This window comes from Hippocampus comes, unplaced genomic scaffold, assembly GCF_001891065.2.
Source record: "Hippocampus comes isolate QL1 unplaced genomic scaffold, H_comes_QL1_v1.1 scaffold7, whole genome shotgun sequence".
Taxonomy (NCBI): Eukaryota; Metazoa; Chordata; class Actinopteri; order Syngnathiformes; family Syngnathidae; genus Hippocampus; species Hippocampus comes.
The window spans coordinates 8,446,914-8,460,423 of record NW_017842060.1 but is presented as its reverse complement, the minus strand read 5'-3'; the positions used below and the strand labels follow the sequence as shown (position 1 = coordinate 8,460,423).

Genomic DNA, 13,510 nt, shown 5'->3' with positions numbered 1-13,510 from the left:
TGTTGTGGCGGAGATGAGGTTGAAGTAGAGCGGGCAGTGGAAGGGGTGGAACACAATGACACGAAGCCGCGTGCGTGTGAGGAGCGCTCGGACACATCCATTCTGCGTGGACGCTGCTTTCGTGCGGATCTGAAAGCTACCGCAACGGCGTCGCCTTAATGTGCGCGATTACAGCGATGTGCCGTTGATCTGGCGTGATGATGGCGATGCATTCATGGAACTCCTGCACGATGTCACTCCCGTGGATTTCTGGACCCGACACCGGAGGGGCTTATTTTACTAGTGCGTGTTTGTCACTTCCTCGCTGCTTAACGTTTGACTTGTAGTGAATTGATTCAACCCCGTGGTACAGGATACTCTTTGTCATCGTGATATCCACTACATCGCTGGTAAATAATGACCACTCAGGCTTCGATTTATCGCTAAATTGACTCGCGGCGCGTGCTGGGAGGGGGGTCACGTGACGTCGTGGCGTGGTCTTGTGAACTCGTTTAAGAAAAGAAACTACAGGGGCTCGAGACACCCTCCAAGAGGTATCACCATGGACGATTCTGGCATCATTCGAAGAAGGCGGCTCCAGGTAGGAACTGTATTCTTTGTTAGTTCATGTTTAACCTCCATGTCATTTTTTTACTACTGTACTGTGCAATTGTGTGTGTGTGTGTGTGTGTGTGTGTGTGTGTGTTTTAACAACGCACGCGTTAGTCGTATTTAGCAACCTTAACCTTTGTGCAAAATGACCAATAGAGCACACCAAACCATATCTCTATTGGTTATTGCTGACTATGATGGGAAGGGAAGCGAAAATGTTCCAATTTGGCCCTGTTATCGGTCTACGTGGATAGTGTTTGCACCATTAGCTAGCTACGAGTTACTACTAAAATCTTTTATCCGCTTTATTACAATACATGTACTACATCGCCTACAGTCGCATGTAAAAAAGTACCCTTTTGTTGAACCCCCTTCCAACGATCAGTTTCACTACTTTGTCCCTCTACTGGACTTTGATAGGTCAACTTATTCTCTAACAATCAAACTGAACACGAACAACACAAATTAGAGATAAAAAGGGAAGCCACAATGCCCTCAGTGAGCTATTTGTTCCCCTTTTTTTCTTCTCCAAATTACTTTCACCACTGTGCTTATTGATAGCTCATTGACATGCACATCTAATTTGTTTGCACAAATCACATTTTCCACTACCAACTCAAGTTCATCGAACCATTAATCACAAAAAAACGTTTTGTAAGGCTTCACAGGCCACAGATCACAAAAAAATCAATGACATCCACCCGGTCTAAACCTCCTATCTGGGCAAGGAAAACCCTATTTAGAGGGGAAAAAAACGGAACCTTGTCAAGGGGTCATAGATATAGGAAACCTCCTTACAAGATGAAAATGCTGCAATGGATGGTGAGTGGGCAACATTTATTACATGATCAGATGCTGTACAATAGTTGTTAGTTTTAGTTTTTCATTGATTACAACATGTCAGGAAAGTCACATTCTCAGATTGACAAATTTAGGAATTACACTAAAATCTAATCACGTGGGGACACACGTGGTGAAATCGATTTATTGATAGTTCTTTCAATAATGCGGTACAGATTTTGAAGAGGACAAAAGAACATAATGTCAGTTAAGGCTGACATGGGAAAGCGTCTATATAAATAAAGACTTATCCACATAGAGTAGACCACTGCTGTAGCTCAGTACAATACTGACATGAAAACAAGCTTACAGCGTTGAGAAAGAAATTATCCTCTTCCATTAAAAAAAATGTGTGTGTGTGTGTGTGTGTGTGTGTGTGTGTGTGTGTGTGTGTGTGTGTATCTATCTATCTATCTATCTATCTATCTATCTATATGTATATGTGTGTGTGTTCAAAAATAAAATCAAGAGAACGCTTGCAGTTGCATTGTGTTTAAGTATTCCTTTTTTGGGGGGGGGGGCAAAAAAAGAAACACCTGTGAGCAATTGACGTCCACCCTCAAAATGTTCATAATTGAAACCACACATACAACAAACCATGAACCCGGAATACTTGATTGTCATTTAAAAGCCATCTCACTTCATCCTTCAACTGAACTCATCTTTATGGCTTTAGCTGATTTGATTTTGAAACAAGTGCGTGCACATGTGGCGAAGACTCACAGTAGCAACCCTTGCTCAACTGAGCTCCTCCCGAATATGCTTGTCTCTCTGTCAAATTGGATCACTTCAACATCTCTGATATCCTTGGACCAACTGAATAACTATACTATTTAGACAGAGCCTTGACGCCATTTTGTGGCAGCTTAGGTTATTTCAGAAAGAGCACAAAATCACGAATATGTCAGCTTGTAGCGAATAACCGACAATCAGCTTAATACACCAACAATTTCGTGGTATGGCTGGCTATTTGCATGACCACCTAAAAATTCAGTTCACATAAAAATGGATAATTCTGAATGAAGACCTTTCATTTATAGTGACACACATGATGATTTACCGGTCTGTCAAACCACCACGTTGCAAGTATCGGTGGCTGGTATTGGCAGCCTTCACCAAGAGCCGATACCGGGAAAAAAGACCAGAATCAGCCAGTTACAGATACTTGTTATTGCGACTTGCCCATCCCTAGTAAAGAGCTCTCGTTCCACTCATACTTTATGCTCTCCATTCGTATACAATCACAGTGGTGGTCCGACAGAGGCAACAGAAGCTGATTTTGTATGTAAGTGGGTCCACACCGTAGTCTATTGCGAATCTACGCACCAGGCCTTAACACAGTAGTAAAGTCATATTTTCAGTAAGTGATTGTGTTAATAACAAGGCCTTGAGTTAAAAAAAAAAAAAAAACTGAATGAAAAACACTAATTTAGTATGATGACTGATTGCGCCTTTTTGTACCGCATGACCACGTATTCTTACGGCCCAAGACAAACTAGTTCATTGCGCACTGTTAGTAGCATCTCAACCACATATGCCAGGAGCATTGTTAACCAAGGGCGCCTGTAATCAATTAATTACTGTTAATTTTCCCCACTGTCAATCTTGTTCCCATCCCTAGAAGCATGTTAGTTTATTTTCGGGGAAATAGTGTCAGTACATGATGTCGATTTAGCTTATCACGTTATTGCACGTTGCATCGTCAATGGTTTCTAGGTTTTCTAAACCAACCCGATGGCTTTAGCTGCCTAGTAACACTCAACAAAATGGCCATCGGCCATCCTCGTTTACAATTAAGAACAATTTCCGAGCACATCCGTTTCCCAAGTTGTGACCGAAGGCAGCGCTGTCGAGCAGAGTGGGTGGCAAAGCTCTGGTACGAGTTTCAGATGTACATTAAGCCGACTTGAGCCTCAAGCGCCTAAAGCAGCTTAGTCCACGTCTTGTGAATGAAGTCAGTTGGTCGATATCTCGTACGGCGGTGACTGGCGGCCAACGCCGCGGTCAGATTCCTTCAAGGTTTTCCTCTGCCGTGAAATTAATCTCATAAGGCAACGCGGGCCCCCGGTGCACAACGAGTGACGGCCACTTAGCTGCCTCAACATGTATTAATTTACAATTAAAGCACTCGACTGCGCTTCGTGCCATCTGCTGCACAAGACTGCTCATCATTTATGAAATACAGACACGCCGAATTGGACGACTTCCTGTGCAAATGTTGCCCAGTTGATCATTAGTCGATCCGACTGTAGGTTGGATAAAAGAACACGAAATCAAAAATGTACGAATACATGACGTGAGGTCTAGTTCACGCACATTCCCTCTTTGAAATTTGCTTGATTTGCGTACCTCTTATGCAGGAAAATGCGACACGTTCAAATCGAAGCCAACCCCAGAATCAGTATTGGAGGAACGTGATCATCGGGATTTTAATGCGTCTCAAGGATGTGGGCAGAGAATAACTGCTGTCAGACGCACACGAGCCCGAGAACTCACAACGTCATTGGTATGATGCAGCATTAGGGTGACCATGAAAACACGAAAAAAATAATATTGTGGGAATGAAGTCATAGCATGACAATAGTATGTTGAGATTTTACAAGAGGTTCTATGGACGGAAATGAAATCAGAGAATAACGTGTGGTAAGATGTGAATCAAGGCAGCATTTGTGATTTCTTGAGAATAGATCCCGTCGACACTGCAATATTATGCGAAAAGTCAGAAGTTAACAAGAAAAAAGTCTGAATTGATGAGACTAAAGTTGCGATATCAAAAGCATGCCCCTGTGTTAAAAGAAAACCGTGTAGGGCACAGGTGTCAAAGTCAAGCCCCAGGGGCCAGATCTGGGCCCCCACATCATTTTGTGTGGCATGCGAAAGCAAATCAAAAATGTCAACTTTCACGATGCTTGCTAAAATCTTGACCAAAATTTCAAACTCTCATTTGTAATAAATAAGAGTGATACTGTAAGCATTTTCTTGTTACCAAACCCCTCATTACAGTCACTTAAACAATAGTTGAATCAACCGTTATTCTTGACTTCTTTATAGGTTTCAGTCATAACGGCCATCTCAGGGAAACTGTAACTAAAATCAGGCCCGCGACAGAAATGAGTTTGACACCCCTGGTGTAGGATGTTGTGAAGTTACGTAGTTGAAATGAATGTTGTTATTTTCATACCAACTGTGTGAACAGACAGTGGAAACGCGTTATGACCCTTTTAGGGACAACAGTAACTACAGTGGACAGCTGGGGTGCGTGAAAAGGTTCATGTTAAAAAGAAACATAAACAATAGTAATAATAATATGAGAAAGAAATCATACAATAATCAAGACGCCATCATGAGAATAATGTCTTAATTTCAAAAGAAATAACATTTGTGTGTGGAAAAACAAGTCATTTTTTTTCTCATAACTTAATGATTTTATTCTTTGTCATTTTCCTTTTTCCTTTTTGATTGTTGCTCCCCTTCCTTCATACATGAGTGAGTCAAGCTATGCTTTTTGCTTTAATGAGCTTGTGCACCTACTCAGTTTTACGGTACTCTGACTGCTGCGTGAGTGTGTTGATGCCCATACGTGCGATGTGAAATGGAGCCCCACCCCCTCACCCCCTCACCACCACTGAAGTGGTCGATATCAATATCGGAGACGGAGGAGGTCTAAATGTTGAGGATGTGGCACGGTTGTCAGGCCCATTAGCAGGACTAATGGTGGCCTAAGAGCGCCGGGTACCCGCCCCCGGGGAGGAAGCAGAAGGGCGGCCTAAAAAGCCCAGAGGCCTTCAATGAAGTGGGTGGGAGAGAAAAAGCCCGTGTAGCTGTGGGCTCCGGTAGATCCCATTTAAAGTGGCTCTTCTAATATCAGGATAAGGAGTGCGGGTCAATGTTAACGTAAGGAAAAGGGGGGCAAATTGTGTCGATCAAGTGTCGACTTTTCACACAGAAGATGGGCAGAATTTTCGATATGAGGGTAATGTTTCACGTATGGCTTCCCTAAAGTGGTCTTTATTACGCCTGATCCTGCCCATCAAGGCAGTATTTCGGGTTTCTCAGGTTACGGCAGTCCTAACATAGCGGTTCAGAGGAATGGTGCGCAATGAACCGAAGCGTAAGAATTCATCAGTTACCTCACGTTACCACCATACTTTGTTTTTATTTTGTTTGGTTTATATTTGTGGCCAAGAAATCACTTTCATCATCATCGTTATTTTTATTAACTGTTTCCCCAAAACTTTCTGTAACTCCTCCATTAGCCTCCGTAAATGATGGACTACAACTTGCGTCCAAAACAACAATGAAATCAAAAGACGAATATCTGATTTCAAAGTGGTGGGGTGTCATTCTATTTCTATTCATATACCCCTCTAAAAGTTAGTTTATAAGTGCGTATTTGCACGTTAAAAAAAACAAAAAAATCCTACGAAATTCAAATGGAATGCGAAGGCTGAATACCCCAAACAAAACTTTTTTTTTTAACTTTTGGTTTTTTACTTTTATTTTAAACAGATTTTTATTGAATTATATTTCTTTATTTTAAGTAATTTTTTGTGTGTTCTATACAAATTATGTATTTTATAAACCCATGGAAAAAGATATAATCAAACATTTCCTCTAATTTCATGTAGTTTTCGGGAAAAATGCTATATTGAGATATGTAAGGGTACAAGAAGGAAGTTGTTTTGTTGACACCCTATGGCTATTGTTTTTTTTTTTTTTTTTGGTCACTCATTTACACTATAGAATTACAGTAAATCCCCAACCTTTTCCACTTTCATCACAAGGAAGGGAAAATAAATTTAGCCCAATGATCATTACGTGTGTACCCCGCTTACGACTTAACTTTTCGTGTGTCTGGTGTCTGGCTTGGGCGTCGTACTTTCCTCCTTTAAGATGAGAGTCAAGTTGTTCGGTATTCGGATGAGATTATTTCCAACTCTACGACCGAAGTCAAGGTTATTGTGCCATTAGTTATGGCAGGTGTCAGGAGCCCGCTTAATACACTGCTCTCTCGCTCACACACGCAAATCACTGCGCGTGCCTCATCGCTGTCAGGGGTATGGAGGACACCGCACGCACACACACACACACACACACACACACACACACACACTGAGAGTAATTTGTCCAATGTTTTGTTCCGGGCAGTGTTCCCATTTTCAATATGCTAAGCACACGGGGATAAGAGTCACTCCAGAAGAGGCAGCTCACTTCTGTCACTTACTGCTTTGTTCGGCTTCATCAAGACGGACTGTAAACAACACTCGGACATCATCTGTGAGTTTGGAGACATCATTTCTGCTTCCTCGTGCAGTCCAAATCAATTGAAGACTCGAATACCCTGTTGATCATTGCGCTATTTGCTGCAGTTTGTTTTCATTGTCCTCTTGAAGAAGGACCACATTTGCCGTGGGTTGTTTGCATGTCCTGTTCCCACCGATGCATTCAGAGGGGTGCGGTTTTCGCGGTATTCTGAGTTACAAGTGGATAAACAAGAGCCTCAAACTGCGGCGAGCAGAGACAAGTCAGAGTGAGCTGAAATAGGCGGGTACTGTTCAATGGAAATGTCACTGCCTTTTTGATTTAAGTGCACCTTTGAGAGTGCCCTTTTCTCGTGGGAAACTGAAGGCACACCTGTGCAAGAATCATGCTGTTTTATCAACGTCTTGATGTTAGAGCCTGACTAATGTGGGATTTTTGGGGCAGACGCTGACCCGCTATTGGAGGGTGAAAAAAAAAAAAACTATGATATAAGAACATTGATATACATACATGGGAGATGTACTGCCTATGAGCAAAAATTCTGATTATATCCTCATTATAATTCAAGGCGAAGGAGCAGAACATACAACCCCCCCCCCAGCCCCCAAAATAAAATAAATAAATAAATTCAAAGCTGGAGTATGTAGCTACCAAGATTTGAATTTCATTTTCGAATTTATGGTCAAGAGCAGGGATGTCAAACTCATTTTTGTCATGGGCCACATTGTAGTTACGGTTTTGGGAAACCATATAAAGGTTTAGTCACCTTCACATACATGTATTACATCCACAGCGCAAAACAAATTGATGGATAACTAGTTTTAAAATCAGAAGCCAAGAATAATGACTGTTTTTGTGGATTGCATATGACAGTTTGAGATTTTGCTTCAGACTTTAGCGAGCATTATGGAATTTGACATACTTGATTTGCTTTCGCAGGCCACATAAAATGATGTGGCAGGCCAGATCTGGCCCCCGGGCCTTGACTTTGACACCTGTGGTCTAGAAGGTTTGCATGCAAATATTAGCTGTAATCATGACTTCACTATTGCATGAATGTAGATTGGCTCATTTTCCACTTAGGTACGGTTAGGAACCAAACTCCACCATAGACCAAAGACCGCCTGTTCATGTTTGGCAGCAGTGTTGAATGACTATTAGCGATCCATCCTCCCAAGTAGAAAATTGACTTTTCAATAAAAGCTTTGTACGACTTTAGCTGGATGTCTCATTTTCATGCCGAACTCACAAGCATGAGCAGGTAGTAGTTGGATTCTGTACAGTATGATTACGTTTCCAATTTCCACAACTTTTTCAAGTATACTAAAATTAGTGAGCTGCACTATGCCCATGTTTGAGCTCTTTTCCTTTTGGCTACCATCCAGAATAGCCAAAAAAAAAGAAAACAGGTGGCATTAGACAAGGTCGAGAATAAAGAACACCAAACATTTCATTGTTGTTTTGTTTGTCATGGCTGCCTTTATATTGTAGATAGGTTACTTGGTTTTGCAGTACTTGCATAGCCACTGCTGTTCAGGGTTTGTACTTTGTATTTAAAAACAAATCCAATGGGAAGGTACTAAATGCACTGGCCGAACATCCTCTGAACACTCTGAGAAGAGTCAATGCTTAAAAGTAAATCTTGACCTCTAATGGACCAAAGTGAAGCATTCTCAGTGTAACATTTGCCTTGCAATCGGCCGTCACTTTATTGGCAGCAGAAACAGAACAGAAGCTTTGATTCCGCCCAAAGCGCCGGCACAAATAGCCCTTTTTTTTCCTCCCCTCCAAATTCCAGTTATTGTTCATTCCCTCCTTGGAATAATATAAACTAATTAAAAAAAAAAAAAAAAGAAACACAGGCTCCAGCCTTCTGCCATCCGTTAAACAGAGAAAGTTGTTAAATATTTGAACGTTTTTGAAGGGCCCTCTTGCAACATCGCAAGGCGACCGTAGCGCAAATTAATTATTTGTAGTTGTTACACGGAAGCCGTGCATAATGCATTCATTTTCCCAAAGATGTCGTTGCGTGTATGCTTCTGTGACTTTGTCTGCAAACTCACACACACGTACAAAAAAAAGTCATTTTTCTTCGATTATTTTGCCTAAACTGGAACAAACAGCTCCTTCTTTATACTCATGACCAGATTTATTTCAATCAGATTTTTCCACATGAGATCTTTGATTGTCACCATGTCTCACTAAATGGCCACTGAAACACAGAAATACCTCCTTCCTCTTTTTATACCCCAAGGAAATAAAAACATTTCTGTACACTCCACCCAGGTTTGCACACCACAAGTGTGTAGGCTGCTCGCTGACAGCTACTGTAACTGTAGTTTTATAACTGGAGTGCCACAAGTCCAAACAAGCTGACTGCTCCAAAATATAATACGGTACGGGTATTGTATTTTTTAATATTTTAAAACAAAAAAAAAAAAGAAATATTTTTGGTAAAAATATTGGGGGGATATTTGAGGACAGATACAGAAATATTAAAAAATGAATAGACAATCAACAAAGAGGGAGGAAATGAATATTAATTTAAGATCAATTGAATATTCATTGACTGTTGAATATTCATTGAATATTAACTGAATGAGCCGGCTGCAAAAGTAGTAGTAGCTCCAGGTACCTAACCAAAAAAAAGCGCAGTTTTTCACTATGCGAGCTGTAATGCAGCCGTTTTATTTTTGTGTTTTTGTTTGTTTGTTTTTATTTGCTTAAGCTTTCGTATATTTGAATACAAACATGGAGCAGCACACGTAGACATACACAACGAAAATACTCCGGTATATATTATTTATCGTTTATGAAATATGAATGATTAATTTTGGCATTTTACTGAATCACAGTACTTAGTAGTAGAACATAGGGGTGTCCCGACACACCTTTTTCACTTCCGATATGAAACTGTTATTGCACCCTGGAGTACTGTCCGATACCGATATAATATCAGCAGGAATTCTGCACTATTTTACATTATTTTTAGTATGAAATGCGAGAAGAGACTTGGTCAAGTCATACTATGGAAACGATGACTAGTCAGCATCAGAAGTATGAGAACATATGACCCATTTATTCCATACTGCTAAACAGAAGAACAGCAGCAGAGTCTGGAATGGACTGCTTATATATGAGTGCTGATATCGGAGATTTTAGATGTAGACGAATATAACCTGATATGTTTTTTTTTTCCTCTGATATCAGATCGATATCCAATATCAGGATACATCAGATCAATATCCAATATCAATATCAGATCGGGACACCCCTCACAGAAGAAGCCAATTCTTCTTTTATGTAATGATGACTGTGTTTCGTGCCTCCTGGTTGCCAAGGCAGGCACACCAGAAGGAACAGCACAATTACATGATTTGCAGCATTAAATCATGATGAAAAAGAAATTTAATTCTTAAATACTTGAAATGATATCATTGTTATATGCTTTTTCACCCATTCATGCAACCTGATAACATGATAAGCTATCCACAGCAGTAACCGCTGTCCCTGAAAGGGTTAATAAAATAGAATATTATAGTGTGCTATTTTTCCTAATGAAAAAAACACACCCACAAAAATGTTTGGGTTATTTTCAGGGAGGCTGGAACAGATTAATTGAACCACTGTAATATACTGTATATATTTTTACAATGCATTGTCACATTTGCATGCAGTTTTTCCCCTTTTTTGTTCAAAACAAAATCATTTTGTTAGAAGAGTTGATTTCGCTCTTGGACTTGCCAATGTTGTCATTGTCCAGTGAACTGAAAGGAGACACAATATGGCAACATCACATATAGTAGCTGCCTACTGGGTGCCCATAAAGAGGGAGCAGGTGTTGGGGTTTCGTCCATTAACTACCCCTTGACTCCCCAGATCCAAATGCGCATGCACGAACACACGTTTGCAGTACACATGCGGTCTGAGTCACTCTGGCCAAGCTTACTTCCTCTTGATGATGTAATTCATTATCCATTCCAGCAAAAGCACCCCATGATGGGTGAAGTCATTCTCATGAAAAAAAAAAATATATATATATATATATAAGTGATCACGTTCCCACAAGAGCACCATCACACAGGTAGCGACGTCCCATCTGTCATCAGTCAAACTGTAGACTTGTTTGTGAGGATGTTCTAATATTTAAAGAAAGCAATTGACTTGTACGTAGTCCGTGGTTTACCCGAACATGATTAAATGATGTGAAGAAAAGATCATTTGAATCTGTTGTAATGAAAACAAAGAAAGTAAAGAGTGTCGATACGAGTCCTTGCTTGTTCGTCAATATTACAGAAAATAGACGATCCAGAATTGTCATGGCAACGAGTCGAAGCTATTTTGAAGCTGTGATACTGAACATTGTTGCTTTAAATCAATTCTCAGACATGTAAAACATCAGCTCATCCTATACGTTTTTTGGTGCCTTCAAAGAAAGATTTTCACTCCAGATTGTTTTTTCTAAATTTTTTTTTTTTTTTTTGGGAACGTGTTGACAGAGCTGCTAATCTTATGAGAAGACTGTGCCATACAAATGACGTTATAGGTCAGATGTCTACATATTGATCTGCTGACGTCAACATCATTGACACTTTCTCAGTTTGTGTCCACAAGCCTTCTGGCTGTGTTTGTTTATTTGACATTGTGTCACAATTTCAATGTAATTGATGGAGAGGAAATCACTAGCTGTCATTAGATGTCACAAACTTCTATTTTATTTATCTATATATCCTATCCTATCCTGTTGATTTATTTATTAAATAAATACAATGCACTGAAGCGCAGACAGCATATGATCAATAATACAGAGTTAGAGGTGACAACAAATGGCTATGTGTTCCGCTAAGCATAAATTTGCATTGGAGAAATTGTTACAAAGTCCAAAAGTACAAATCGTTAAAGTTTACCCGGAATCTGGCCCCAGCTTTCCTATGTGGAGTTTGCATGTTCTCCCTGTGCCTGCGTGGGTTTTCTCCGGGTTCTCCGGTTTCCTCCCACATTCCAAAAACGTGTGGCAGGTTAATGGAACAGTCTAAATTGTAAACCTTGGAAGAGAAGGTGAAAAATATTATTTATTTTTGTGTGTGTGATTACAGTGGTACCTGTACTTACGAACGTCTCTTCATACGAAATTTTCAAGTTATGAAATGTCTCAACGGGAAAATATTGCCTCTACAGTAGTTACGAAATAAATGTCAAGATATGAAAGGTAAAAGTACAGTATGGGCTTGTACTCGCGGCTCCGAGGCGATCGTTCGCTATGCTGATGTTTGCCTTGGACACTTTCGAAAGATTGTTAAAAGCCGACAAAAACTAAACGCCAGGAAAAAAACACTTCTGAGCGAAGCAGTTAAAAGATAAAATGACTCATTTTTATTCTTTATTCTTTGTTTTTTATATTGCACAACTCTCATTTATTGTGCGATAATCTAATTGTAATGTGTATTTGTTACATATTTTGATGCATTTTTATGCTTTATGAAACATGTATGTCAGAATATTAGGGGAGGCTTGGAACGGATTAGGGCATTTACATGGAAAACACGTCTCTACTTACATAATTTTCTAGTTAAGAAATTTATTCCAAACCAATTCATTTCGTAAGTAGAGGTACCACTATACCTCAATCCTTAGAAGTAGGTTTGATGCTAATCATCTGTTCGGCTTTCAGCCTTTTGCTTTGCAAACTACTTTCTGATTGCAATTTTTATTAATGATCACTGTGGACTGCTGTTATTTAAGGTCAAGGTGTAGGGGGGGGGGGGCTGCTGTGTCGTGGTGCCAAACTGAAACTGGTTGAGTTTGGTTTTGCAGGCGCGTGGTGAGACTGTTTTGATGTGAGAGCTCCGGCTGTCAAGTCATGTTTCATCAGCTCGCCTTTGTTGCTGCTTTTGGGACGCTTATGTTTGTGTTACAAAGACAAAGGGTTTGACGCAGAGGAGGAAAATGAATTGAGCACAGCCCAAATGATTAGACAGGGAGAGTATTTACTTTTGGGACGTCATTAGTTGTCTCACAGTTGTTGATTTTCAACATCTGACCTTAATGTTGTGAGCGTGAGCAACCTTATTGGATAATCTGACAAGAGATATGTAAGACAGTCTCTCCAACGCTGAGTCTAATAGACTCAAATTGGCAACAAATGGTGCAACGAGCACAGCGGCGAGGGTGCGTCCCACTTGATCTTAATCACATCACCGTTCTCGCTGCTGTGTCCCGTTGTCATAAAATGAGCAGAAACCGTTTTAAAATTGACTTTTGCTTCGCTCGACCTGCCGTTTCCTGTCACTGAGAAAGCCCCCCGAGCATTGACGAGATCGGCTGTTGCACCGCTCATTGGATTAGCGGTGTAATCACAAACCTGGCCTCAGCGGATTCACAGTCAACATTACAACCGAGATGAGTTTACTTTTATTTGAGATGGTGATCTGCCTATAAGGGGCACTAGTCCTTGTCTGAAATGATCGATTAGTCCAGTTTTAAGAAAAGATCTGCTATGAAGAAGTGAAATATAATAATTGTCCAAATCTCATTCAAAATCACGAACTATCCATTTTATAGTGCCACATACAGTAATCCATCGCTATAACACGGTTCATTTTTTTATGTATTCCTTTTTTTACAGTGCATTTTGTTTTGCATGCTGATTGGCTGAGTGACAGTAGCATATTGTCAACAGTCTCCGCACCTTATCTCTGTAGTTTGCCAAATTTTCAAAAAAAACCCCACAATGTCGACGAAGTGTTCTGTCCACTATTTCTAAAAAGTGTCAGTTGATTGTAAAAAAAAATAAGAAAGAAAAAAAATTATATATATA

At 40.2% G+C, this 13,510-nt stretch overlaps 1 protein-coding gene across 2 annotated transcripts in view; it reads left to right on the top strand.

Moving 5' to 3' along the window:
* The first annotated feature begins 5 nt into the window (after nt 1-5).
* LOC109511419 (microtubule-associated serine/threonine-protein kinase 1-like) overlaps nt 6-13,510 on the top strand; it is a 46,256-nt gene continuing 32,751 nt past the window's right edge. For both annotated transcript variants that reach the window (XM_019862507.1, XM_019862506.1), the window contains exon 1: nt 6-580. In XM_019862507.1, coding sequence (XP_019718066.1) covers nt 542-580 — 39 coding nt within the window. In that variant the 5' untranslated portion in view covers nt 6-541. The remainder of the gene's footprint in view (nt 581-13,510) is intronic.